The following is a 27,898-nucleotide window of genomic DNA, read 5'->3' on the forward strand; positions in this document are numbered from 1 at the left end:
TGTATCAAATTATGGTTTTGTGTATCAAGTTGAGAAGATACTGTATCATGTGTGTCGATACTGTATCATTTATGGTGATATCATAGAGAAAATATAGCATAAGAAATATGCCATGTTTTGTATAATTCGCTCAAAGTGTGGAAGTTTTGTATCAAATTATGGTGTTGTGTATCATATTGGGATGATACTGTATCATGTGTGTCGATACTGTATAATTTATGGTGATATCATAGAGAAAATATAGCATAAGAAATATGCCAAGTTTTGTAGAATTCGCTCAAAGTGTGGAAGTTTTGTATCAAATTATGGTGTTGTGTATCATATTGGGATGATACTGTATCATGTGTGTCGATACTGTATAATTTATGGTGATATCATAGAGAAAATATAGCATAAGAAATATGCCAAGTTTTGTAGAATTCGTTCAAAGTTTGGAAGTTTTGTATCAAATTATGGTTTTGTGTATCAAGTTGAGAAGATACTGTATCATGTGTGTCGATACTGTATAATTTATGGTGATATCATAGAGGAAATACAGCATAAGAAATATGCCAAGTTTTGTAGAATTCGTTCAAAGTTTGGAAGTTTTGTATCAAATTATGGTTTTGTGTATCAAGTTGAGAAGATACTGTTATCATATTGTGGTGATACTGTATCATTAATGATGTTATTTCCCTTCAAAGGATAAATTTATGAGCCCAAAAAACAGGTCACAATTCGACATATAGGACAGTAAATATATATAATTTATTCTATTATTAATTGAGAAAAACATCATACAGGTGAGATAACACAAGAAGATATGCCATGGTGTTGAACCGTTATGTTGCAAATGTGAGTGTTAACTGAAGCCGATAGTCCTAGTAGTTGTTTTTGGTGAAGCTATGTGACGCTGGTAGTCTCTCATACTGTGCCCTTCTTACACTCTTACACTCCCACAACACACTAATAATAGACAGTGTATAGGGTGTCTATGTTGCAAATGTGAGTGTTAACTGAAGCCGATAGTCCTAGTAGTTGTTTTTGGTGAAGCTATGTGACGCTGGTAGTCTCTCATACTGTGCCCTTCTTACACTCTTACACTCCCAACAACACACTAATAATAGACAGTGTATAGGGTGTCTATGTTGCAAATGTGAGTGTTAACTGAAGCCGATAGTCCTAGTAGTTGTTTTTGGTGAAGCTATGTGACGCTGGTAGTCTCTCATACTGTGCCCTTCTTACACTCTTACACTCCCAACAACACACTGATAATAGACAGTCGTCGCGTGGATCAAATGTGCGCCACAGCAGATCAACAGCCAGACACGGGTCGGCACCCGAATACGCCTCTTTGAACTCCACTAAAGAGAACGGTTTGTGTTGGGCTAGGTCGACTCCTTCCCAACAGAGTGCAGCAGGCACCGGGTCACATCGCACCCCGTCCTGGTTCAGCATCGTCACAAACCATCGGTTCAAACTGCGCAGTTGCAGGCGCTCGATACGAGTCATCACTCCCAATATGGGCAACACTGTGGCCCACACTATCACATCGGCTAGTGTTAATCGGTCGCCCACTAGGAACGTACGCTCTGTTAACAAGTCGTTCAACTCCTTCAAACTCTGCTCATCTGTTGCATTGTAACCCATCCACTTTCTCACTTCACCCTCCTCACCTCTCAACTGTTCACTAGACACCTGCCACACAATCTCCTCTGGAGTATCTAGACACAAATCAGCACAGTACAACACTAACGCTGGCCCCGTGCGGTAATTTAACGTTTGCTTAGAGAAATGCGCTGCCAACCTGATCTTGAGCAGCCAAGAGGCAACATTGTGACTGGTCTGGCCGGTGTGCGGATGCTCCAGTGTCGTGATCTTACCTAGTTTGGTGGAGGCGAGTGCTTGCGCCGCTTCCAGGGCCTCTTGGCAGCGCTGCACCTGGGGGCCGGACGCCTGTCCTTGCTCGGCCTTGCCGCCCCCTCGGCCGCCGATTATCGGCCCCACTGGCGCCAGCCAATCGGTCGCTTTCAGTCCGCTGCTGAGTCCACTCTGTAAAAACACCATCTTCTACTTTGAAAAAGCCTTTTTACAGGGGGATTCTATCTTTTTCATACGATTGAGATTATGCAGCGAAAGAACAAATTCGATCATGGAATTGAAATATGAAGGGCTCAGAGAAATAATACACATAGCCACAAAAAGCAAATTTTACAGGAGAACGTTTTTGAAGAAAATGATACATGGACTCTGTTCATTTTTCCTCTGATCTTGTTCGTTATTACATGTCAAGCCATGGACTTTGTGCGTTACTACTCTGTATGCTATTTCTTCTTCTGCTTATATCTAGGACTATGTTCAATATATCTCTGTATTATTTTGCATGGCAATAGTACAGCATGATAGCCAACTGTTGCAATGAAAATCTCAATTTTGAAAATGTTGGACTATGTGCATTATTCCTCTGAGCCCTTCATATGAAAGTAATAAAAATATTATAATTTTGTAAATTTATAAATAGTGATGTAGTGAATAGTTATTTTTATATCATTGATCTAATTCTCGAATTATTTATGATTGTGTTTTTTATTATTTGTGAATTTTTATTACAATTTTAATTATTTGTTATTATTGTAAAACTTTATAGAGGAGGCCTGACGTTGAGAAAGACGTAGAAGTTGCTAGAAAGAATACATATTTCTATTTAAAATACTATCAAGAGCATTTTTAATTTTAATTTTACATTGTATCATTGTATAGGTGCTATTAACTAGTTTTTATATTCGATTTATTGATTTGAATTTCTCAAAATTATGTTATCCATTGTACTAAGGAACTTGAAGGCATCATCACCCAGTATCAAAATTCATTACTTGGATATAGTATATTTCGCACCTAGAGCAGAAAATGAGATTTTTCCGGCTCGAAATCGGGTTTCAAGTCCGAGGCCGTAGGCCGAGGACTAGAAAAGATTGAGAGCCGGAAAAACATTTTTGCCCGTGGTGCGAACGATATTTTTCGCCACACTACAGGTATTGCTGATGCCAAAAAGTTAGGCGGTCTTGTGGGTCTCTTGTGCATTCCAAAAGCTGATGTTGTCAAGTAGAGTTGTCATCTAGCTTGGCTAGGTGATGATTTTTAAATCAAAAGAGACAATAAATAGATGCATTGCATCAGCTGTGAGTAGGTTACACCATGTGACCCATGAAGCCGCCTAACTTTTTGGCATCAGCTATATAATTATAATCATTAGGCTATAAACCTTGATAAAAAAAACCAAGATCATGAAAACTCTTTTTATTGACACATAGTATAAAAAACTCAATTTTATTCTTCTATTGACATATTAGGCTAACGGTATACAAAAAACAAACTGAACTTCATACTTTTTTCATGTGAATATTATTTGCAAAAAAATTAGAACTTTGACTTTTTGTAACTTGACTTTTCAGAATTCTATATTTTATAGCTTTCCAATGTTTATAGTGAAAGTACAATTGGTATTATTTTGTATGTTTATCGCTTTATTTAATAGTTCATGTTGTTGTACTGAAACAGTTGAAGTGTTTTGTTGAATTTCAGGTTCTGCCTCATTCGTTCTTGTTTCCAGCTCTTGATTGTTATGTTGCTCCTCAGCTTTGGTCCCACTGAACAATTTTTTGGAAATCTCAACCTTTCGTCTTACAGATTGTTCAACGTAGCCCTCTGCAACTGTTGAAGAACGCCAACCTCCATGATTTTTTAAAGCTAATACATCACCTCCCCCTTCTACGAGCATTGTTGCTGATGTTCTTCGAAAGCAGTGCCCTGTATAGTCTTCAGGATTTTCGAGTTCAAGGAATTTTGCTATTCTACATGGAACAGCAGCGATAGTATGCGTTCCAACATTCTGATTTGTACATTTTCCATTGCAAAACTTTATAAATAATCTTCGATTTGTGATATTTTTTGGCCTTAATGACAGATATTTTCGACAGATATCACATGGATTGAATGAACATCCATCATTGGTAATAGTAAAAGTACGTGGGATTTCAGATTCTTTTAAAATTTCACTTGGAATATCACAGGCGTCGTCATCTTCAAGCATTTTTGAAAATTTGGAATGCGCTAATCAACAATAAATAGTCTAATTGAATAAAACTGGTTGCGAAGCGAATTAGTTTGATTCGAAACTTGAACTGAAATCATGGCGACTTCAGTTCATGATGAAAGTGGACACTCGCCCGATCTAGCGGATGACTTATTAACTACTTCCATGAGCAGCTGGAAAGAGACAACTTTCTGGCCTAGCCCGGAAAAGAAACCCTTTTCTGACGTCGTCTGCAAACAAGGTCTTTCAGATCTACGTAGGGACTGGAAAACAGCTGTTTTCTGTGCAGTGTGGCGAAAAATACATTATACTATAATAAAGGAAAGACTGGCTTATACACGTAGGGGATAGGGAAATTATGTTTTCCTACAGTTACCTTGAAAAGTGACGATTCCTGCACTGATTACAGAACGCAAAGATTCACTTTTCCGCTCTAGTGCGGGAAAAAATTTTTCTGTACTCCAGATTTGCAACATGGCAACACAAAATAGTTGGTGGGTTATATGGAGGATTAGTGCACGAAAACAAAAATTAAGTTGGTAAAAATAACTGAGGTTAGATTTAGATAAGAATCATTTCAATGGCTACCCTACATTTATGATAAAATCCCAATCTAGAAATCCAAAACAAGAATAATGTTCATCTAAATCATAATTAAATAATCATCATTTACGAATTCTCATCATTAAATAATAAATAATAGTTCTTTTCTATTGATAATTATTATTTCAACTCCAAGAAAATAATGAGAAAAGTAGCAAATATACATTATAAAATTCGAATTTTGAGGTTAAATGATTACCGTTCGATATTCATATAAATAAAAATAATAAAAAACATAACAATACTACAATAAAAATATTCTCTGTTGTCTATGTTTTTTTTATAAATATTTTTCAGTTTACTTTGAGCATTTTTCTTGTTAATTTGAGCAAAAGTCTAAATTTCTGAATCGTGTTTCAGTAATTCTTAGCTGGATGAAACAAACTTAGGTACGATTCTTCCCGCTAGGTCGCGCGCTTGTCGGTTCAGCCATCTTGTTGTGTTCAGCCATCTTGCATCTCGGTTCAGCCAACAAGCTGTTGGCGTGTATTTTGAATGTGAAGTTTTTGTTCCATCTGTATTTTTTCTGATTCTTGAATGAATAAAAATGAGAACTTTGGCTGAGAATTTTCAACTTCAATTGGATTATTAATTTTTAAATAAATTAAATTAATGGATAAATAAATGAAAACTGACCTGATATTTGACTTTTCCGGCATAGTGTTTAATAATGAAGGCAGGCTCCCGCTTCTGTGGCATTTCATAGAACTGGTTGTTATCTCTATGCACTGAGTTGAACTTCTGCAGTAGTGTTTCGTTGGAGGCGCCTGGGAAACTGCAAACAATGCCCATCAAACATTTATTATTATCAAAACATTCATTATTAAGCATCATCATTAACCATCTATAATTATTAATAGTAGTTCTGTGAACAGTAGACCTCACGCAGTATTCTCATCCACAAGTACCTGATTGAAAATATAGACCTTATGGAAATACAGGAATAGACTGGCTTCTCCACACATCTGTGTAATCCCTGTTCAGCTGATTTATGATCAATAATTCTATAGTCTGATTTTTACGGTAATATTGGCGTATGAAGGAGGCTCCTTTTTCCTTTTATATTATCCTTGAAATGCAAAATTTCCAAAAACCTTGTATATACGTCGACGCGCCATTAAAAAAGGAACATACATGTCAAATTTCATGAAAATCTATTACCGCGTTTCGCCGTAAATGCGCAACATATAAACATTGAGAGAAATGCCAAACCGTCGACTTGAATCTTAGACCTCACTTCGCTCGGTCAATTAAACGAAAATCTCAATTAAATGCTGTAAATCACCCCGAAGACTTCTGCTACTGCAAATATTGACAACAGGGTAAACAGCTAGATGGAAATTCGATGAGCGCTACTTTATAAAAATTATTTGTTAGCCAGATTAATAATTTATTGTTAAACAATTATTACTATCAACTAGCTGGCACGGCGAACTTCGTACCGCCAAATAGTTAATGCATCTCATGACAAACTTTAGCTGGATGCACACCTGAGGAGACGCGATGCGGCATTTTGCATCCAGGTGCTTCTTGCTTATTGGTTTGAATGGAAGAATTCACACACACTAAATCGGGCGTGGCGTGGAACGGTGTCATAAGGCAATTTCCATAAGATCAACACTTTGTATCACCAAGCCGCGCCTCCTCAGGTGTGCTTAGTCTTAGCTTAATCTGATGCACTATATTTTTATGAAAATTATCCAACAATCACTATTTTAGATCTCAATATGGACTTTCTATGTACGGTACTTAGTTAGTTGTACAGCAGTTTGTATTTTTAAATATAGTTGGATGCAGCTTGCTGGGAAATTGAATGGCATATCTCCTTGCTGCTGATTTTCCCGTGCATATTCTAAATTTACAGCATTTCGAGTTCTACGACCCAAGTTTGGACGTGGTGCGTACCGCGGCATTATTATTAGAATTGAAATTTTGTGAATCGGTAGAAAGAAAAATATAGAAAAACAGATCTACCGACGGTTGTTGGATGCCGCAATGATTATAACAGCTGATTTTTATGTCTGTGTGTGGCCAGCTCACAAATCTTCTTCCATAAGGACTACATGTGAACTTTGAAGGACCGTAGGAAAGAGTCCTGGATTGGAATTAAAAATCCTGAACATAACTAGTAGTTCTGTGAACAGTATACCTCGCGCTCAGTAAGTAACATTGAGCTGTTAGTTTTCTCAAAAATTAATAAATAATTTATCAATTTAAAATGTCTAGAAAAAATCCTACATAAATATAGAGCTTTCTGTTCTATCGTACCGTGACGTGTCGTCCCGGAATGTGAGTGTGAGCGCTGTTATCAGGTCTGGCTGCAACTGTCTACAACGTTGATGGAAAGATACATTTTCAAGATGTTCGATGTTTTTGAACGGGTAGTATTATAGTTGACCGAGCGAAGTGAGGTCTAAGATTCAAGTCGACGGTTTGACATTTCTCTTAATGTTTAAATGTTTATATGTTGCGCATTTACGGTGAAACGCGGTAAAAGATTTTCATGAAATTTGACAGGTATGTTCCTTTTTAAATTGCGCGCCGACGTATATACAAGGTTTTTGGAAATTTTGCATTTCAAGGATAATATAAAAGGAAAAAGGAGCCTCCCTCATACGCCAATATTAGAGTAAAAATCAGACTATTAATAAAATTATCCAACAATCACTATTTTAGATCTCAATATGGACTTTCTATGTACGGTACTTAGTTAGTTGTACAGCAGTTTGTATTTTTAAATATAGTTGGATGCAGCTTGCTGGGAAATTGAATGGCATATCCAATACCTACTATTACTTCAGGCCCCACAACTGATCTCTAATAAACTATGACGTCATCACATGTAGATCATCGATGATCTACTGGCGGTAAGCAAGCGAAATAAGTGCGCTGATGCTTGTTATCACATCTGATATGGTAATCAACAAAATTGGAATTACAAATTCAATTTTCACGGTGTTCCATTTCAATGAATATGGTTTGTTCATCATTCTTCTAATATTTGTTTGTGAAAAGTAATAATGAATTTGGGGTTTTAAATCATTGGGATACTGCTGTGTACCTAATTGTTGCGGGAATTATAACAATATTCCAAAAGTTTCCGTACGGTTTTGAAGTTTAAAACGGTTTTTTTACTTTTTCGAAAGATGATACTTTGAAACGAAAATGGATACGAGCGATAAGAAGAAAGAGCTTCAATTCTACAAAACAACGGTTTACATGAAGTGTAGAAGAACAGTGTAAATAAAGTGTGAGTGGAAAATTTAATTAAAGTGTGAAAGAACAGTGTAAATAAAATGTGAAATAACAGTGTAATTAGAGTGTGGAAGAACAGTGTGAATAAAGTGTGTGAAAGAACTTTTGAATTAATAAATTAAAAAGTAAATGCAAAGTGTTGGAACTGCCCATAACATCATAATATTAAAGGTTTTACCTAACTGAAAAACATCTCCTGATGGGTTTCTTTGTACTACAGATCAATTGTGATCAAGTTTGTGGGAGCCTCTTTCCTAAAAAAGAGTTAGGAAATTTGGTTTATCTTTGATTTACCTCTTCTTCGACTCTGATACAGGCTATTATTAAGTATTTTTGGTTGAGATGAATTTATCAATAGCTCTATCACTGAATCGAGTAGGCCTATGTCTATCAATCTGAAAATATGGATAAATTATTGCATTTGTGGAATAATGTGTTTTTATTTCAATAAAATTTCTATTTATTAAAATACAAGTGTCTTTAATTTGAAATTTAGATAGTATTCCATCCAATAAAAATCCATACAGTAACAAAAGTTACATTGATAAGCTAGTAGAAACTACTACGATCTAGGAAGAATCAATCTACATGTTATGACGTCATTAATTAGTTGTGGGGCCTGAAGTAATAGTAGGTATTGGCATATCTCCTTGCTGCTGATTTTCCCGTGCATATTCTAAATTTACAGCATTTCGAGTTCTACGACCCAAGTTTGGACGTGGTTCGTACCGCGGCATTATTATTAGAATTGAAATTTTGTGAATCGGTAGAAAGAAAAATATAGAAAAACAGATCTACCGACGGTTGTTGGATGACGCAATGATTATAACAGCTGATTTTTATGTCTGTGTGTGGCCAGCTCACAAATCTTCTTCCATAAGGACTACATGTGAACTTTGAAGGACCGTAGGAAAGAGTCCTGGATTGGAATTAAAAATCCTGAACATAACTAGTAGTTCTGTGAACAGTATACCTCGCGCTCAGTAAGTAACATTGAGCTGTTAGTTTTCTCAAAAATTAATAAATAATTTACCAATTTAAAATGTCTAGAAAAAATACTACATAAATATAGAGCTTTCTGTTCTATCGTACCGTGACGTGTCGTCCCGGAATGTGAGTGTGAGAGCTGTTATCAGGTCTGGCTGCAACTGTCTACAACGTTGATGGAAAGATACATTTTCAAGATGTTCGATGTTTTTGAACGGGTAGTATTATAGTTGACCGAGCGAAGTGAGGTCTAAGATTCAAGTCGACGGTTTGACATTTCTCTTAATGTTTAAATGTTTATATGTTGCGCATTTACGGTGAAACGCGGTAAAAGATTTTCATGAAATTTGACAGGTATGTTCCTTTTTAAATTGCGCGCCGACGTATATACAAGGTTTTTGGAAATTTTGCATTTCAAGGATAATATAAAAGGAAAAAGGAGCCTCCCTCATACGCCAATATTAGAGTAAAAATCAGACTATTAATAGAATTATTCATCATAAATCAGCTGTCTAGTGGACTATAATACTACCCGTTCAAAAGCATCGAACATCTTGGAAATGTATCTTTCCATCAACGTTGTAGACAGTTGCAGCCAGACCTGATAACAGCGCTCACACTCACATTCCGGGATGACACGTCACGGTACGATAGGACAGAAAGCTCTATATTTATGTAGAATTTTTTCTAGACATTTTAAATTGATAAATTATTTATTTATTTTTGAGAAAACATAACAACAGGTCAATGTAACTTACTAAGCGCGAGGTCTACTGTTCACAGAACTATTATTATAGTTACTAACTTGCACTGATCGTCTAGTAGACAGAGGAGTCCGTTGGGGGCTTGACTTGTATGAGTGAATCCCAACTAGTTCTGTATCAAATGAGCTTCCTATATAGAGGTTTTGTATCAAATGAGCTCCGTATCAAGTAGTTGCACTGATCAAAGACCTTACAGATGCATAGGCTCACATGCAGCGCTAGTTTCATACTTGGAATTGAAATCAGCCATTGAGGGGGCAACCTAAAAGATTATTACATACCATACATACCATTACATACCTTTGTAATCTATAGTATGAATCTACAGAGTGATTCATAATTATGGTAAAATATTTTAATACGTGATAGTAGAGGTAAAAATAAGAAAAAAAGTTCATATAAACATATATCCATAAACGCTTCATTAGCGAGCTATACAGGTGAAAGATTTCGCCCGGAATTCAGTTCCTCTGGTGAAATACACCGATGCTGATTGTTTGGGGACTAGTTTTTGAAAAACTTATGCTGGATTCATATGGAAAAATATCTGAAAAATTGAATAAAACTAGTCTGGAAGCTGTAGTGTGAGTAGTTTTTGAGAAAAAAGTTGAAATATGCAAAAAATTTAAGTAGAAAAACACAGACTTCTACGTTTGATGCCCAATAACTTTCTTTAATGACCAGTAAACAAATATTTTTTCGCAATAAAAATTGTAGAGAATTTAATTCTGAAAAGAATTATGTAAGCTGTGTAAACTAAGTTCAAATAAAAGTTGAATAAAATGTATCCTTATGTAGTACATTACACCATAAAAATTGTCTGTTTTATGAGGAGAGAACTAATAACTCATAGGTTGTAGCTGATTGCAAATAAAATAATCGTTTTTTTATGAAAAGTTTTTCTTATATGAAAGTAGCATATCTAAATGACATTAAACTTATACCAAAATACTAGTTAGATTATGCCATTAATCCTGGGAGGAAGCTCAAACAGAAGTAGATCTCCTATGATTCCTGCCCAAATGTTTACTGAAAACTGATGTTGTGGAAGATTAGGATTGATGGCATGAGGATTCTCAGCTGCCCAAATATGTTGGTTGTGGACGTTAAAGATAGCAGTTCTTGTAAAGTGTGCCTCGTCGGTAAATAAAACGGTTGTTAAAAAGTTTGGGTAAACATTTTTACTGAAAACCTTTGGCAAATACTAGCACGGGGAATACAGTCTCGTGGCAATAGAGTATGAACTTTCTGGAGGTGGTATGGATGTAATTTCTGCTATTTTAGTATCCTCCAAATAATAGATTGATTGACATTAAACTGCACTGACAATTCTCTTGTGCTCTTCTCTGGATGTTCATAAATTTCATTAAGAACTTGTTCTTCTAACTCAATAGTCATAGTAGATCGGGGTCTGCCTGCATAAATGTGCTCTTTGGATATCAAAGAATCTGTTTCAGACAGACGTTGATGAATAGTGGCAAAAAACCTTGAACTTGGACATATTCGGTTAGGAAAGTTCTCTTGATACAAACGTCTTGCTTCAGTACTATTACAGTAGTGTCCCACTCCATACATTAAATGCATGTCAGCTAATTCGGAGTATGAATAATGTCTAAGATTACCTGCCATTTTTTAAAAAGTTAACACTCAACACGAAAGCAAAGTGGAATGGTTACAAATAACTGGTTAATAGATCAAACAAAAAACACAGCGCGGTTACAGTAGGCCTAACTTACAGTTTGTTTTTTTTTTGTTCAACAGTAGAAGTCTGTGTTTTTCTACTTAAATTTTTTGCATATTTCAACTTTTTTCTCAAAAACTACTCACACTACAGCTTCCAGACTAGTTTTATTCAATTTTTCAGATATTTTTCCATATGAATCCAGCATAAGTTTTTCAAAAACTAGTCCCCAAACAATCAGCATCGGTGTATTTCACCAGAGGAACTGAATTCCGGGCGAAATCTTTCACCCTGTATAGCTCGCTAATGAAGCGTTTATGGATATATGTTTATATGAACTTTTTTTCTTATTTTTACCTCTACTATCACGTATTAAAATATTTTACCATAATTATGAATCACCCTATATATATATATAATATCTCGTGCTAAAATACCAATGGCGGCCTTCAATTTCAAGTGAGAGCTATCATTGGGAAGGCTTAGGCATTCAGGGGCTATATCTCTTTAAGGTATTTGGCACTGATCATCTAGTAGACAGAGCAGGCCGTTGGGCTTGACTTGTATGAGTAAATCCTACCTAGTTCTGTATCAAATGAGCTTCCTATAAAGAGGTTTTGTATCAAATGAGCTTCCTATAATTAGTTCTGTATCAAATGAGCATCTGAAATATAGTTACTAACTTGCACCGATCGTCTAGTAGACAGAGGAGTCCGTTGGGGGCTTGACTTGTATGAGTGAATCCCAACTAGTTTTGTACTAAATGAGTTTCCTATAAAGAGGTTTTGTATCGAATGAGCATCCTATAATTAGTTCTGTATCAAATGAGCATCTGAAATATAGTTTTTGTCATACTTACTCAATTGCAGCTGTTTTCCATGATTTAAACCAAGCCGGTAAACAGCTGTTTGCAGAACAAGAAAACATGAGATTTTCATTACAGCATACTATACTGTAAAGAAATCATATGTTCTCTTTACAGTCGAGTATGTTAGGACTCTACTGAGTCCTAATAACATCTGAGTAATTAATATATTAACTCAAATAATTAAAGAGTTCATTTAAGGAGTTTCAAGTTATAAGAACTCATCTGAAATCTTATAATTTAGGCCTTTATTATTTTATTTGAGCTCAAAGGGTCTGTCTGTTATGAACTAGGTGCTATGGGCTATAGTGAGGTCCATGTTATGAGTCATCTTGCACTGATTGACAGTATTTGTTCAACTTTGGTTTTGCTATCCTTGTCTATCATTCGACAAAGCCGGTGGTACTATCATTTTCTCGGTCCACAACGATGCCAATTATGTTTTTGACAGTGTAGAAATATAATTGATTAATGCAGAGAATCGACATCGCTATTCTCCTACCTTTATCCACTGCCATTATAACGTGGACCTCACTATAGGTCATGTTTATAGAATGCAGTAGCTCGAGCAGCTGCAGGTAATGGTTTCTGTTTCTCAGCAATATTATTCTCTCTCAGATAAGTATGACAAAAAATATTGTACATAACTTGTACGGTAATGATAATTTACCGCATTCGTATGATAATTCTGCCATCAACTACGTTTTGGGCAGAAACAATCATACTTATGTGGTAAATTATCATTACCGGACTTGTTATGTAAAGTACTATATTAACTTGCACTGATCGTCTAGCAGACAGAGCAGGCCGTAGGGCTTGACTTGTATGAGTGAATCCCAACTAGTTCTGTATCAAATGAGCTTCCTATAAAGAGGTTTTGTATCAAATGAGCTTCCTATAATTAGTTCTGTATCAAATGAGCATCTGAAAATATAGTTACTAACTTGCACTGATCGTCTAGCAGACAGAGCAGGCCGTTGGGCTTGGCTTGAATGAGGTTGAGGCAGGCGGTGTTGTCGAGGAAGTGAATGTCACTCCACTTGATGCCCTCCTTATAATATTCTTCTTGCTCGTATTTAAACACGTGTTGGTTGAAATAGTGCTGCAAATGCTCGTTAGCATAGTTGATGCACAGCTGTTCAAAACTGAAACAAATTACAAATATTCAAATCAAAAACTTTGAACAATAACTTACAAATTCAATAAAAAACATAGAGAAAAAATAGCATGGTTTGCAGATTTCATTCACAGTTTGGAAGTTTTGTATCTAACTATGGTGTTGTGTATCAAGTTGAGATGATACCGTATCATATTGGGTTTATACTGTATCATGTGTGTTGATACTGCATAATTTATGGTGATATCATAGAGAGAAGATAGCATAAGAAGATATGCCATAGTTTGTAGAATTCATTTAAAGTTTAGAAGTTTTGTATCAAACTATGGTGTTGTGTATCAAGTTGAGAAGATACTGTATCATTTTGTGGTCATACCATAGAGAGAAGATAGCATAAGAAGATATGCCATGTTTTGTAGAATTCATACAAAGGTTGGAAACGTGTTGTGTATCGAGTTGAGAAGATACTGTATCATTTATGGTGATATCATAGAGAGAAGATAGCATAAGAAAATATGCCTTGGTTTGTAGAATTCATTCAGTTTGGAAGTTTTGTATCAAATTATGGTGTTGTGTATCAAGTTGAAATGACACTGTATCATATTGTGGTGATATGCCATGGTGTTGGACCGTTGTATTGCAAGTGTGTGTGTTAACTGAAGCCGATAGTCCTAGTAGTTGTTTTTGGTGAAGCTATGTGACGCTGGTAGTCTCTCATACTGTGCCCTTCTTACACTCCCAACAGCACACTAATAATAGACAGTAGTCGACAGTAAAGGCCATTCCACACAGCACGTGGCGTGCGTGGCTGGACGCACGCTAGCTACTTTTCAAAACATCGCTTCCTAGCTAATCAAATGAAGCAATTCACATAGCAGCCACGGCCACGCGGCTTGCTATACTAGCCACGCGTGGCTACCGTTCGCTCTCTCAGCGATCTTTTCAAACGTGTCCGGCCACGTTTTGGTCCGAGCATGCGCAGAACGTATACTAGACGTATAATAGTCATGAAGTTTGAAAAAAGAGAAGAACTTCAATAGCTTAACAGCTATGGTTGAACATAAGGTAACATTGTCAGGCTCAAGGTCGCGCATTAAATGATGGAGTTCGCCATAGGTCTTCCTTTTTTTATTGATTGGATGTACCCACTGGTCCCGTGCTGTCACCGAATACAATAAAACCAGCTCATTATCACTACTACTGCTGCTGTTGGAGTCATCAAACCAAGGTAAGCCACAAGAAAATCCAGATTCACACCACGGGACCGTCGGAGTTGACATCTTCCTGCATACTGACGGGAAACGTGGCCGGTATAGCATCGCAACAGTCGTGGCGGTGTGAATTGGCATGTGGCGTGCGTCCAGCTACGCACGCCACGTGCTGTGTGGAATGGCCTTAATAGGCTTCAATAACAATGTTATATCAATATCAAAATACATAGAGAGTTGGTGAAAATTATGGAAACAGCTTAATATTTCTTCTTCAAGGATAATTGGACTGTAGGTTTTTGGGGGGATCCTATTCGATTGATAAAAACTATGTTTGTGTTGCTACAAAATATTGGTCCGCCATCTCGGTACCGCCATATTCATTCCAACTTTATTCTTTATTGATTCTGACAATAAGTACATCATCAAAATGATAGGGAGAGTTTTACAATGTAATTATTAGGGAAAACAATATCATGATGGAAAAAAAGAGAAGAACTTCAATAGCTTAACAGCTATGGTTGAACATAAGGTAAACCTTGTGCTATTCCTCTCACAAATTTAGATAAGGTTCCACATAGTCCGATTTATTACTTTCCTTGCTCTATTACCATAGGTAAGGAAAGTATTGCTTTCCGAAAAAATAAGGTACCCCAATTTCTAAATTTCTATACGTTTCAAGGCCCCCTGAGTCCAAAAAAGTAGTTTTTGGGTATTGGTCTATATGTGTGTGTGTGTGTATGAGTGTATGTGCGTCTGTGTACACGATATAACATCTCCCAATTAACGGAATGACTTGAAATTTGGAACTTAAGGTCCTTACAATATAAGGATCCGACACGAACAATTTCGATCAAATGAGATTCAAGATGGCAGCTAAAAAGTTGTCAAAAACAGGGGTTTTCGCGATTTTCTCGAAAACGGCTCCAACGATTTTGATTAAATTTATACCTAAAATAGTCATTGATAAGCTCTATCAACTGCCACAAGTTTGTAAAAATTTCAGGAGCTCCGCCCCATCTATGCAAAGTTTGATTTTAGATTCCCAATTATCAGGCTTCAGATACAATTAAAACAAAAAAATTGAGTGGAAAAGATTGAGTATTAAAATCTCTACGATTAATGTTCATTAACATTTTCACCTAAAATTGAAAAAAAGCTCGAAATTCGAGAAAATAAGATTATCCAATTGCGAACTGTTGGCAACTGTTGATTCTATTAAAAATGATTCACTATGAAGAGATAGCAGACCTCGTATGTCACCAGCGTTATAGTACTGTCACCAGCTGGCTCAGATCTTTGAATAGTATACTTGAGATGCGCGTGAACACTAGCGTCAGTTGATCAATTTTCATAACGGCAAGGAAAGTTGTGTGAGTGCGCCACACCAGATTTTTTTCTAAATGGAATGGTGGTCATATGATACTTGATTTCGATACAGAATTATTTGGAAAGAAGATGAAAATCGAAAGCTGGAGAGAATACATTTGTACCTTATCTCACATCTGATGGGAATAGAATCTATTCATTCAATTATTTATCAATCTATATATATATAAAAGCGAAATGGCACTCACTCACTGACTGACTCACTCAGTCACTCACTCGCATAACTAAAAATCTACCGGACCAAAAACGTTCAAATTTGGTAGGTATGTTCAGTTGGCTCTTTAGAGGCGCACTAAGAAATCTTTTGGCAATATTTTAACTCTAAGGGTTGTTTTTAAGGGTTTAAAGTTCGTCTTTTAGCATGTATATTCTTCTTCTCCCAATCTCTTAATTATAATTGAAATTTCCATATCATATGTTACTATAGAACTATAATCTAGATAGAGTACCTCTTCGAAACAGTTGTTAACTGGCAACTAAATTAATAATTTTGTCAGGTTGGCATTAAGTTGAGTTGACTTTGTTAGGTTGGCACCAAGTTGAAGATTTAAATGCATTTATCGCGGAAAAATTGATTGGGCACTGCTACTTCAATCCTGGGAATATTATATTACTAGCCGTCAGGATCGCTCCGCTCGCCATATCCGTTTAGCCAGACGTTTAGTCTGGACCCCCGACTGGATTGTTCTAACATATGATAAAAATGCTCAAATGGAAAATGCAGGCGAGCGAAGCGAGCCTGCTGATCTTATTCTTGGACGAACCAGTCGGGGGTCCAGGGGGCGGAGCCCCCTGGCTAGACGGATATGGCGAGCGAAGCGAGCCTGACGGCTAGTTTATCTATGAATTAAAAGTGATACCTGTTATTGGGTCCGAAATCCTCGAATCCAAATATATCTAGAACCCCAATAGAATTGCCTTGGTGATCTCTGAGTGTGTCTTTCTTGGAGAGGAGAGCATGGTTAACCTAAAACCAAAAACAATCATTCAAACATCTAAATATCAATATAAATAAATAAATAAATTTTTATTGTCATTAAGCAACATTGGCAATAGACAAAGTCAAAACTATACTAACATTATGCAAGTCAGAAGGTTATAAGTTAATATAATTGAAAGTATATACGATATACATAAATATAAACACATAAACATAAATTAATTTCGTCTATAATATGATCCAAATTTATTATAGTAGCACAAAAAAGGAAACAGCTTTTGTTCCTTTTTCCCCGTTTTGGCACATGGGCTTGTAAGAGATTTAAAGAAAATTAAACAATAAAACATTTTCTTAAAAGTTTTTCCCAGTTTCTTTTTGTTTTATAAGAAGGCGAACGTAATAATTAGGGATGGGTATCGATAAATCGATGTTTAGAAACATCGATGTTTCAACATCAAACATAGATTTTTTTAACATCGATGTTTACTGTTCGATGTTTTTCACTTATCGATGTTTAGGAGAAAAAAACATCGATGTTTTGTCTTTCGATACCCATCCCTAGTAATAATATCTTTCGTAATAAATGTTATATGCTTTTGTACTCCAGAGCGGAGCTCGGTGCCGTGATATTCTTCCTTAACTTACACTTATATAAAAGTGACTATACCTGTAGTACAATCCAGTCAAACAGGGCGCCGTAGAGACACTTTGCCATAGCATCACGGGCGGCAATAGCCTCGGGCAGCCGGTAGTTGATGACGAGTGTCTCGCCCGAGGCTCGGGCACGCTTGGCGAGCAGAGCGGCCAACAGCGTCGAATGCTTCACTCGAAGCAACTGTGAGACAAGTGCCACCGTTTCTTGGTTCTTCACTGCCACTGCTTCGTCGTGATGGTAGGTCGATTTTCGGGGCTGGAATTCCACGTTGCCTGAAATCCAGTCAACACAAATCGTTACTATCTATATCTATCTATATTCTATATATTATATAAAAGCGAAATGGCACTCACTCACTGACTGACTCACTCACTCGCAGAACTAAAAATCTACCGGACCAAAAACGTTCAAATTTGGTAGGTAGGTTCAGTTGGCCCTTGAGAGGCGCACTAAGAACGGATTTGGAAAAATTTCAAAACATACGCCCAAAATCTGCGTTTCTCCAGCGTTTTCTCAGCTTTATCGAGAACAAATGAACAGAAAATGTTCAAATTTAGTGCAGAAGCTCAGCTAGGGTGTAATAATGTTGAGTTAAAAGGAATTTGCAATAACGTCAAAGATACGCCCAAAATCTGCGTTTTTCCAGCGTTTTCTCAGCTTTATCTAGAACAAATGAACAGAAAATGTTCAAATTTAGTGCAGAAGCTCAGCTAGGGTGTAATAATGTTGAGTTAGAAGGAATTTGCAATAACGTCAAAGATACGCCCAAAATCTGCGTTTTTCCAGCGTTTTCTCAGCTTTATCTTAGAACAAATGAACAGAAAATGTTCAAATTTAGTGCAGAAGCTCAGCTAGGGTGTAATAATGTTGAGTTAGAAGGAATTTGCAATAACGTCAAAGATACGCCCAAAATTAGCGTTTATCCAGCTTTCTTTGCTTATTCTCAGATTTATCTAGAACAAATGAACAGAAATTGTTCAAATTTAGCACAGAAGCTCAGCTAGATGAGCTAATGTTGTGTTGGAAGGAATTTGAAATAACGTCAAAGATACGCCCAAAATGAGCGTTTATCCAGCTTTTTTTGCTTATTCTCAGATTTATCTAGAACAAATGAACAGAAATTGTTCAAATTTAGCACAGAAGCTCAGCTAGATGAGCTAATGTTGTATTGGAAGGAATTTGAAATAACGCCGAAGATACGCCCAAAATTAGCGGTTTTTTGCGTTTTCTCAGTTCTTTCATCAAGTAATAGACAGAAAATGTTCAAATTTGGTACAAAGGTTTAGCTGGGGTCTAAAAATTTTGTGATGAGTTGACTTCAATATTTCATCGAAGATACGCCAAAAATCAGTGTTTTTTCAACGTTTTTCTCAGCTTTTCTCACCTTTTTCAATAATTGATGGAAATATATTTAAGAAAAAGTTACACAGGTTTAGCTGAGGTGGAAGAATTTTGTTAGCCAAAGATACGCCTGATGAAGATACGTCATTCCTATTTCTAATTTTAAAAGCTAGACTGGAGTACAATAATTCTCATAATATCCTAACGAAGTTTTCCACCCTGCACTAAATAATTGAATTTAATCGGTGATTGAATCGAGCGAGGAAGTACTTTGACTTTCTGTCGCATGCTCAAATGAAAAACGCAGGCGAGCGAAGCGAGCCCGCTGATCTCATTTTTGGACGATCCAGTCGTGGGTCCAGGGGGCGGAGCCCCCTGGCTAGACGGATATGGCGAGCGAAGCGAGCCTGACGGCTAGTTTATTGATAAACAGAACACAATTCTTCTAAATGATTGGGGAAGGACTAACAGGCACAGCCCAAAACTGTTTCTTCCCCGAATTTTGATTTATACACTATAAATATTCCAAAAAGTAGGTTATGCTCCATACACTTGAATTCAGGCTCAATTTTCAGACCAAACATTTAAAAACAAAAAAGTTCTAATTTAGATTATTTTTACAAACCAAATTGGATAACAAAATAACAATCACTAATCACTTAGAACTGTAATAGTATATTTCGCACCTAGGGCCGAAAATGAGACTTTTCCGGCTCGAAATAGGTTTTCAAGTCCGAGGCCGTAGGCCGAGGACTAGAAAATATCGAGAGACGGAAAAACATTTTTGCCTGTGGTGCGAACGCTATTTTTCGCCACACAGAAAAATAAACTATATATATATATATATATATAATATATATATATATATATATATATATAAGAGAATAATTGTTCATTAAGCACTTCCGAAAGCAAAAGTGGAAGGTCATAGCTCTAGCAAATCTGAGGTAATCTGAATATCAGGAGATTGTCCAAGTATTTTTGTTTTTTATTCTGATTTGTCTAAATAACCTAAAAGATTATGTTCAATTATGTGGGAGGTTGAGTTTATACTTTTTTATTCTTTTAAATGACAATAAGATGATATTATTATAAATGTTTTAATTATTGAATAATAAACACAAATAATTAAATGTTTTTTGATCAGCTGTTTTAGCACACTTGAAATTTGGCCAAACTGAATCTCAACGGAAGTTTAGGTAAGAAGTTCTATCCTACTCTGAAAATCGAATTATTTGAATAGTTTATAATATATATCTTATCTGTATTTTATTCATCCAGATAAAATGCTAGTATATTATTGTAGAATATTTTATTGAATTCTAGAAGCATAAAATGATTCCGTTTATCCACCATGTTCCGTGATAAACGCAGTACTAGGAGGTTTGAGGTTAGATTCTATTATACTCTGAAAATTGAATTTGAATAGTTTATAATATCTCATTTGTATCTCATTCATCCAAATAAAATGATAATATCTTATTGCAAAATACTTTATTCAATTCTAGAAGCATAAACTGATTCCGTTTCATAAACTATTTTGTAAACACGTTCACATCAAATCAGTATCAGCTGACTTCAAGGTTATTTTACAGCCCTAGGGCCGTAAAACTTTTACCGGCCTGGTCAGAATACAATGTAAATTGAATTCTTAAATATCTTCTCGACCAATATCCGCAGCCTTCATGCAAATTTCAATCAGTTAATCTGTTGTATAAACAGCTTAAAAACAGATATCCATGTAATAGTTCTTACTGAAACTTGGCTAACCGAGAACATTCCATTTACTTACAAGATCCCAGGTTACACCGAAGTAAACAAATATTCGAAAATTAACAAATGCGACGGTCTGTGCATTTATATTAGAAATAATATTGATGTCAGTGTGATCGCTTGTTACATTGTTGATGCAAACTCGTTGTGCTTGGACTTGAAAACACCAAATGATAAAATGTTCAGAGTTATAGGAATTTATAGATCACCCTTAATCATAACACCGAGAATTTTGTCAACAGCCTAAACCATTTCCTTGACAATATACCCAATTCAATGAGTGTTTGTATGGTTGGTGATATAAATATAAATATTCAATCAACTAGTATACAGGTTCAGGAATACATGCATATTTTAATGAGCAAAGGCTTTAAATCTCATATAAATGGAAGTACTAGAGTATCAACCACATCTGAATCGTGCATAGATCATATCTTTTTCAAAAACACAAATAGCAATTTCAGCTTTATATTTGGGAACATCTTCAAGACAACAATAACGGATCATTATTCGGTTCTATTACATTTAGGTAATGAACGGAATCCCGGAACCACTTCAAATAGAAATATGCCTGCAAACAGCATAAAAATATCTTACAATTACAGACTTCTTGCTGAAAAATTGGAAAAAGAAAACTGGAATACAATTTTTGGAAATGAAGATATACTTGTTGAAAAGTTTGTGGAACGGTTAAATGGTATTATTAATTCAGTCAAAACTGAGATAAACATTCCTCGCCGAAATCGCCCTTTGAAGCCTTGGATAACGCAAGGAATAATAAGATCAATTACTATACGGGATAGAATGCATGATAGAATAAGGAAAGGTCCTGCAAATGCTGATTCAATAAATGAATACAGAATTTATCGGAACACATTGAAGCGAAGGAGAAATATTATAAAGTTAAAATAGAGCAATGTCAAAACAATAGTTCAAAGCTTTGGAGGAGTATTAATGAGGCAATCGGGGAAGGAAAAAAGGAGTGTAACAGGTTCAGAGTTGAGGCCAAGAGGCTGAATGACTTTTTTACCAATGTTGGTGAAAGACAGGCTATAGCTTTGAACAATGAACTAGCGAATTCTCCCAACTTTGATCACAACAACGATATAACCGAAACACCTCTACTGAATTCTTTCTTCATGAGACCAACAGATTTTAAAGAAATTGAAGAGACAATAAAAGAGCTGAAGAATAATTGCGCCCCAGGAATGGATAATCTCAATAACACAGTACTCAAGCAAATAGGCCACACTATTTCACAGCCACTAGCCACGATTTTTAATAAATGTTTTGAGCAAGGCTACTTCCCCAAACACTTCAAAAAAGCCAAAATAAAACCTCTCTTCAAGCAAGGAGATCCATAAAATCTTGGCAATTACAGGCCAATCAGTCTTATCAGTAATCTGGCAAAAATTATGGAAAAGATTATAAAGAAGAGATTAGTCCTGTTTTTGAGCAAACATAAAATAATAAATGAAAATCAATTTGGATTTCAGGCTGAGAAGAGTACGGAAGATGCATTAATTAAATTTGCTAATACCGTTTCACAAAACCTGAATTCCAATTACAAATCTATAGCGGTTTTCTTGGATATCAAAAAAGCTTTTGATACTATTCCACATTACTCCCTTTACAATAAACTCGAGAAATATGGCTTCAGGGGATTTTTTCTAGAATTAATTAAAAGCTATTTGAGAGATAGAACACAGTCTTTAACAATAAATGGATGTACTGATACCTCTAAAATGACCTCTCACGGGTTGCCTCAGGGAACTGTACTTTCATCAATCCTTCTTATTATTTATGTGAATGATTTACTGAGCCTGAAACTAAAAAACTCAACAACTATATCATTCGCAGATGACACTGCAGCTGTTTTCTATGGAAAATCGTGGATCGAGGCTCATGAAATTGCAGAACAGAATTGTTTTCTCATTAAAAAATGGTTAGACAAAAACACTTTGAGCTTGAACATTGATAAAACCAATTACATCACCTTTGCACTCAATACAACTGGTAAACCCGACGAAAATATGAATCTGAGACTACATTCAAACTGCAACATGAACTTCAATAACTGCACTTGTCCCATAATAAAAAGAGTAACAAGCACACAATATCTAGGCGTCATAATAGATGAATATTTGAAGTGGAACATCCATATCAAATTTTTATGCAAAAGAATCAGATATCTTTCTTATAAATTCTACGAAGCAAAAAAAATTCTAAACTCAAGTCATCTTAAAATGGTATACTTTGCACTGGTACAGTCCATAATTCAGTATGGTATTTCAGTATGGGGGGGCTCCACTTGGAAGAGCTTTTCATAATTCAAAAATCAATCATTAGAACAATCTTAAATAAGCCTAGACTTTTCCCAACCAACCTGACTTTTGAAGAGTTTAACGTGTTAACAGACAGTTGTACGTAATGCATGTAGTGAAGTATATATTTAAATATAAAAATAATTTCATTTGCACTAATAATACTATCAATAATCAATACAATTTAAGACCCACCTCAAATAAGTACCTACCTAATCTATCATACAAACATTGAAAATATTAGAAGACAACTCATATATTTAAGCACTAAAATTATAAATAAAATTCCTGAACAAATTATTAGCTGTGCCAAGATAACAAAAAAAGTAAAAACAGATATCAATGCTTGGATCAAAATTAACTACTTCTTCTACCTTTGAGAATTATAATAAGTTAACAGAGAACTTTTCTGATTAGTGCGCTCACTTCCCCTACTTGTGCTCTATCACATCCCTTTTCCAATCCTTTCCAAAAATTTCCAAGGATCAAAAGCCTTCCTATGACATGGATAGCCATAGTTGGAAGAACTTTTGATCCTCTACCCTTCTTCACCACATAACATGTATAAATTGCCTTCTAATATTGTATTGTGTTCTCATATTTATGTTATTTATTTTATACTGTAATGTTTTTTTATTGATGTAATTAATTTTTATTTCATATTGATGTATCTTATGTGTGTGTGTGTGTGTGTGTGTGTGTGTGTGTGTGTGAATAAATAAATTGAATTGAATTGAATCACTTTCGGCCTCCATATGACGCACGTAAACCAGCTCATTACATCCAAGTGGGGCGAAAAATAATTATTAACTTTGATATGATATATACCATCTCATGTCAACAAATCAGATTACTATATTTTGATCGAGTCTATTAAAATTTCTAGACTTCTCGCGAGATACAGTAAGCTAATTGATTACACAGCTGATCTCCCACACAAGCATACGCATCTTCTGTTATCGACAGATGACGAAATTATCATCTGTTTTTCCAAGGATCCTTTTAATGTTCTTCAGCGAGTTTTCCCAGGGATGAGATCTAGTGCAATCGAATTTTTATATCATAAACCTACTATGTTCCAAAATTCGTGAAAATCGTTAGAGCTGTTATCGAGAACCGTTGAACATAAATAACCATATAAATATCCAGATAACCAGATATAGAAATATATACAGAAATTGCTCGCTTAATATAATAGGATATAATAAAGGAAAGAACTGGCTTCTACACGTAGGGGATAGGAAATTCGCGAATGACGCATCATCACGTCTCAACTACTCAACTCATTCACTTGAAATTCAGCATATAGATTCTTAATTTACCGATTTATAGACCTATTTTCAATTCTTCAAGATTCCACTCGGTCAAGTTTTAAAATAAACCCTTACGGAGCATGGGTTACCTGCTAGTCTTATCTATATGAGAGAGAGAGAGAGTAGGGTTATGTTTGTTCGCATCAAAACATGACAACTTGTGGATTGCATACCGGAAAAACGGGAATGGTTTAGATCTCCAAATTTTGCACATACATTCTAAAAATATCAATCTCGTGCACCTCCAAGCCCAAATTTCAAATTTCCTTGTAGATTTTTCAGAATTAATGTTCAAATTTCATTCATGGGACATGAATACATACCATAATGTTAGTATATTTATTTATTTATTTATTTATTTATTAGATAGAGCGAACAATATAATAGTCGAAAAAGAAAAAACAGGCTATTGCCCAAAACTTCTTCAATTTCCTGATTTTATCACAAAACGTCCAAATATTATGTAGGTTATGTTCACTTCAATTTCAACACCAAATCTTCAATCTGAAACTATGAATCAGAATAAAACAAAGAATTTCAAATTTAGATAGATTGATAATGAAACTTCCGTTAAAACAAAAACCAAACTTCAAATATTCACAAAATATAGAATAAAATCACTTAAATTTTTAGCTCGAAAATATCACTTTCACCATAGCTACAACAGCTGTTTTATATTGAACTGTTTTGTATAGAACTATAATCTAGAGAGACAGATGAAAACAGGATGGTTAAAATTGGTAACTAAATAATTAATAACCAGTCTAATTTTGTCAGGTTGGCATTAAGTCGAGGAAGGTATCTAAACAAGATTTGAGTTCTGTCACTTTATTATGTTAGTACCAGGTTGAAGAGCTTATCTATACTATTGTAACCGCCCTTGATGGGGGTTGAAGAAATCTTATTACTACTTCAAGGGAGTCATGGGAACTGGATAAACAAAAACATTGTATTACCTAAAGAATTTCTCATTTATTTGAAATTTAAAGAATTAAATATGCAGCACATTTTATCCAAATATTATTCCTACAAAAACTACCTGCCAATAAGATTCTGCTAACTAGAAATTTTACTACAACAATAATTTTACTAATTGGGGCGAAAATGTTTTATAAGGAGCTAGAATTTTTGGCACTTACCCACAGCTATCACTCCCACCGTAATCCCAAACCACAGGACACTCACGTATATCATAATGCCGGAAAAATAACTTAGCTTTTTGCAATACGGTTTGGATTTTGATCCGCTCGATACCTCGGTTGTTCAACGACTGGAGGTTTTCCGTCCGGAAAACTTGCCCCTCTCCATGTCAGTGTGCCAGAAGGCCTAACTGCTGCTATTGGAAGAGTCGGTTCTCACTTGATTGGGCAAGCGGGTACTTGCCAGGTGTGCAGTATTCCTCTGTGAAAATATCTACAGGCTACCAACATCCGCCTTGTCCTTGCCTCGTGGAGCCGCCTCATCCGTGAGAACTAGCAAATATCCCTGAATTTGCTGGTTCCCAGAATCGTTTAGAAAAAATCAATTAAAAAAAAATTAGCTGATAGTTGCAGTGATAGTAGTTTTAATTTTTCTGCTCAAAAATTCCAAGTTTATTACAATATTATTGAAACTTTTGGATTGTTTAGTGTTATTTCCGGCTCTTATCAACCCTTCGAAATTCAAAATTCATCAGTCATATCTCGAATACGTATTCTCTGAGTGTTAATCTTTGGTGAAAACAGAAATTTTAAACTTAACCTCACTTTGGACTATTTATGTGCCAAAATCAAGGAATTGAAGAAGTTTTGGGCAATTGCCTGTTTCTCTTTCCAAATATCGTGTTTGTGACTGTTCTAATAAATAAATAATAAATAAATAGACATAAGTTGGCAGAATCTTATTGCCGCTGCAAAAATACTACTTACTCACTAAATTATATATTTTCTCACTAAAGTCCAACTACGGAAATTATTATTCTAATATCAGAGTCTTTTCTCCTGAAAAAAATCTTAAATCTAAAACACGAAAAAATCAATCAATGAATAAATAATCAAATACTACCCATGTCACACTATAATATAGGAAAGAACTGGCTTATTCACGTACGGGATAGGAAAATTATGTATGACGCATCATCACGTCTCAACTACTCAACTGATTAACTTTAAAAATTGTATATTGATTCTCAATTTACCGAGGTTGGTAAAAGGTTATTTTAAATTTTAAATTCTTCAAGATTTCAGTTTGTAGTTTTAAAATAGACCATTGCGGATCATGGGTTACCTATATATATATATATATATATATATCTATATATATATATATATATTATATATATATATATATAGAGAGAGAGAGAGAGAGAGAGAATATAATATATAGAGGTTATCTATATAGAGAATTTATCTAGCTTCATTTTTGAATAGTTAGTTATGTCGGTTGAACCATAGAGAAACAATAGCATTAGTAGATATGCCATGGTATAGGGCGTTTATGTCGCAACTTTTACTGTTATCTCAAGCTGATAGTCCACGTAGTTATTTCCCGTGAAGCTGTGTAACGCTGGTAGTATCTCATATTGTGCCGTTCATACACTCTTACCCGGTCAAAACAGTAAAAGTTGCGACATAAACGCCCTATACCATGGGATATCTATTTATGCTATTGGCCCATATGAATAAAGTTGAGCATTTGCTCATACTTCTAAAAATATGAAGCATTTGCTTCATTTTCTTTGAATAAACGTGAGCAAAACCTTTTGCTCATGCTCATCAAAAAAATAGTTTGAGCATTTGCTCAAAAGTAAAAGCTTTTGCTCAAAATTGTATGAATAAACTAGAGCATTTGCTCAACTTTTGAAGCAAATGCTTCAAAAAAGGTGAGTCTAGTCTAGAACAGCTTATCACCTTTTGCTCATAGTAAAATGGCTCAACTAATTCGTATGAGGAAGAGGAAACTATACCAGATACTATCATAACCAATAGTGTAGAACTATAAAACTCTTTTTAGATTCAACCATGATATATATCACTATTATTCCTACAAAAGAATAAATACAAAGCCACCTGTTATAAAGATAGCCATCATAAATAGGAAATAGGCATTAAGAATATGAGAGTGTAGACGATTATAAGAAGGCTATTGATATTATAAGAATATGCTGAAGATTATTATAGAGATGACACTTTTTACGCTATTATTTCAAATTCTAAACTCAACTAGCCTCAACAAAGCTGCAAAGCCAAAAATTGTGTTCAAAACATTCCCTCCAAATTCCTTTGTCGATTGATTTATTGTTGCAAAACTGGAGATTTTACACTCAACACTAAAGCAGCTGCTACAGTTGTAGGGAAATGCGTAAAAGTGTGAAATTAAAAGTGTGAATTGGACTGCGACTACGCCCCGTTTCGGAGAATTAATTTTCTGACTCAAGCTGTTCCAGCTGACTCCAGGTGTTTAAAGTCTAGAATTTGGCTAAATACCGAGCTCGGAAACCGGCCCTAAATCAAGGTACAAAAATCTGGTGTGGCGCACTCACACAACTTTCCTTGCCGTTATGAAAATTGATCACTGACGCTAGTGTTCCCGCGCATCTCAAGTCTACTACTCAAAGATTTGAGCCAGCTGGT

The 27,898-nt window shown here is 35.4% G+C and overlaps 1 protein-coding gene across 1 annotated transcript in view; it reads right to left on the reverse strand.

The window, feature by feature from the left end:
• Nucleotides 1-27,898, reverse strand: part of LOC111060361 (unconventional myosin-IXa) — a 176,120-nt gene that overhangs the window by 95,395 nt on the left and 52,827 nt on the right. The window contains 4 exon segments of the mRNA XM_039435347.1: nt 5,312-5,450; nt 13,172-13,372; nt 16,802-16,908; nt 17,549-17,808. Coding sequence (XP_039291281.1) covers nt 5,312-5,450; nt 13,172-13,372; nt 16,802-16,908; nt 17,549-17,808 — 707 coding nt within the window.

This window comes from Nilaparvata lugens, chromosome 9 (assembly GCF_014356525.2).
Source record: "Nilaparvata lugens isolate BPH chromosome 9, ASM1435652v1, whole genome shotgun sequence".
Classification (NCBI taxonomy): Eukaryota; Metazoa; Arthropoda; class Insecta; order Hemiptera; family Delphacidae; genus Nilaparvata; species Nilaparvata lugens.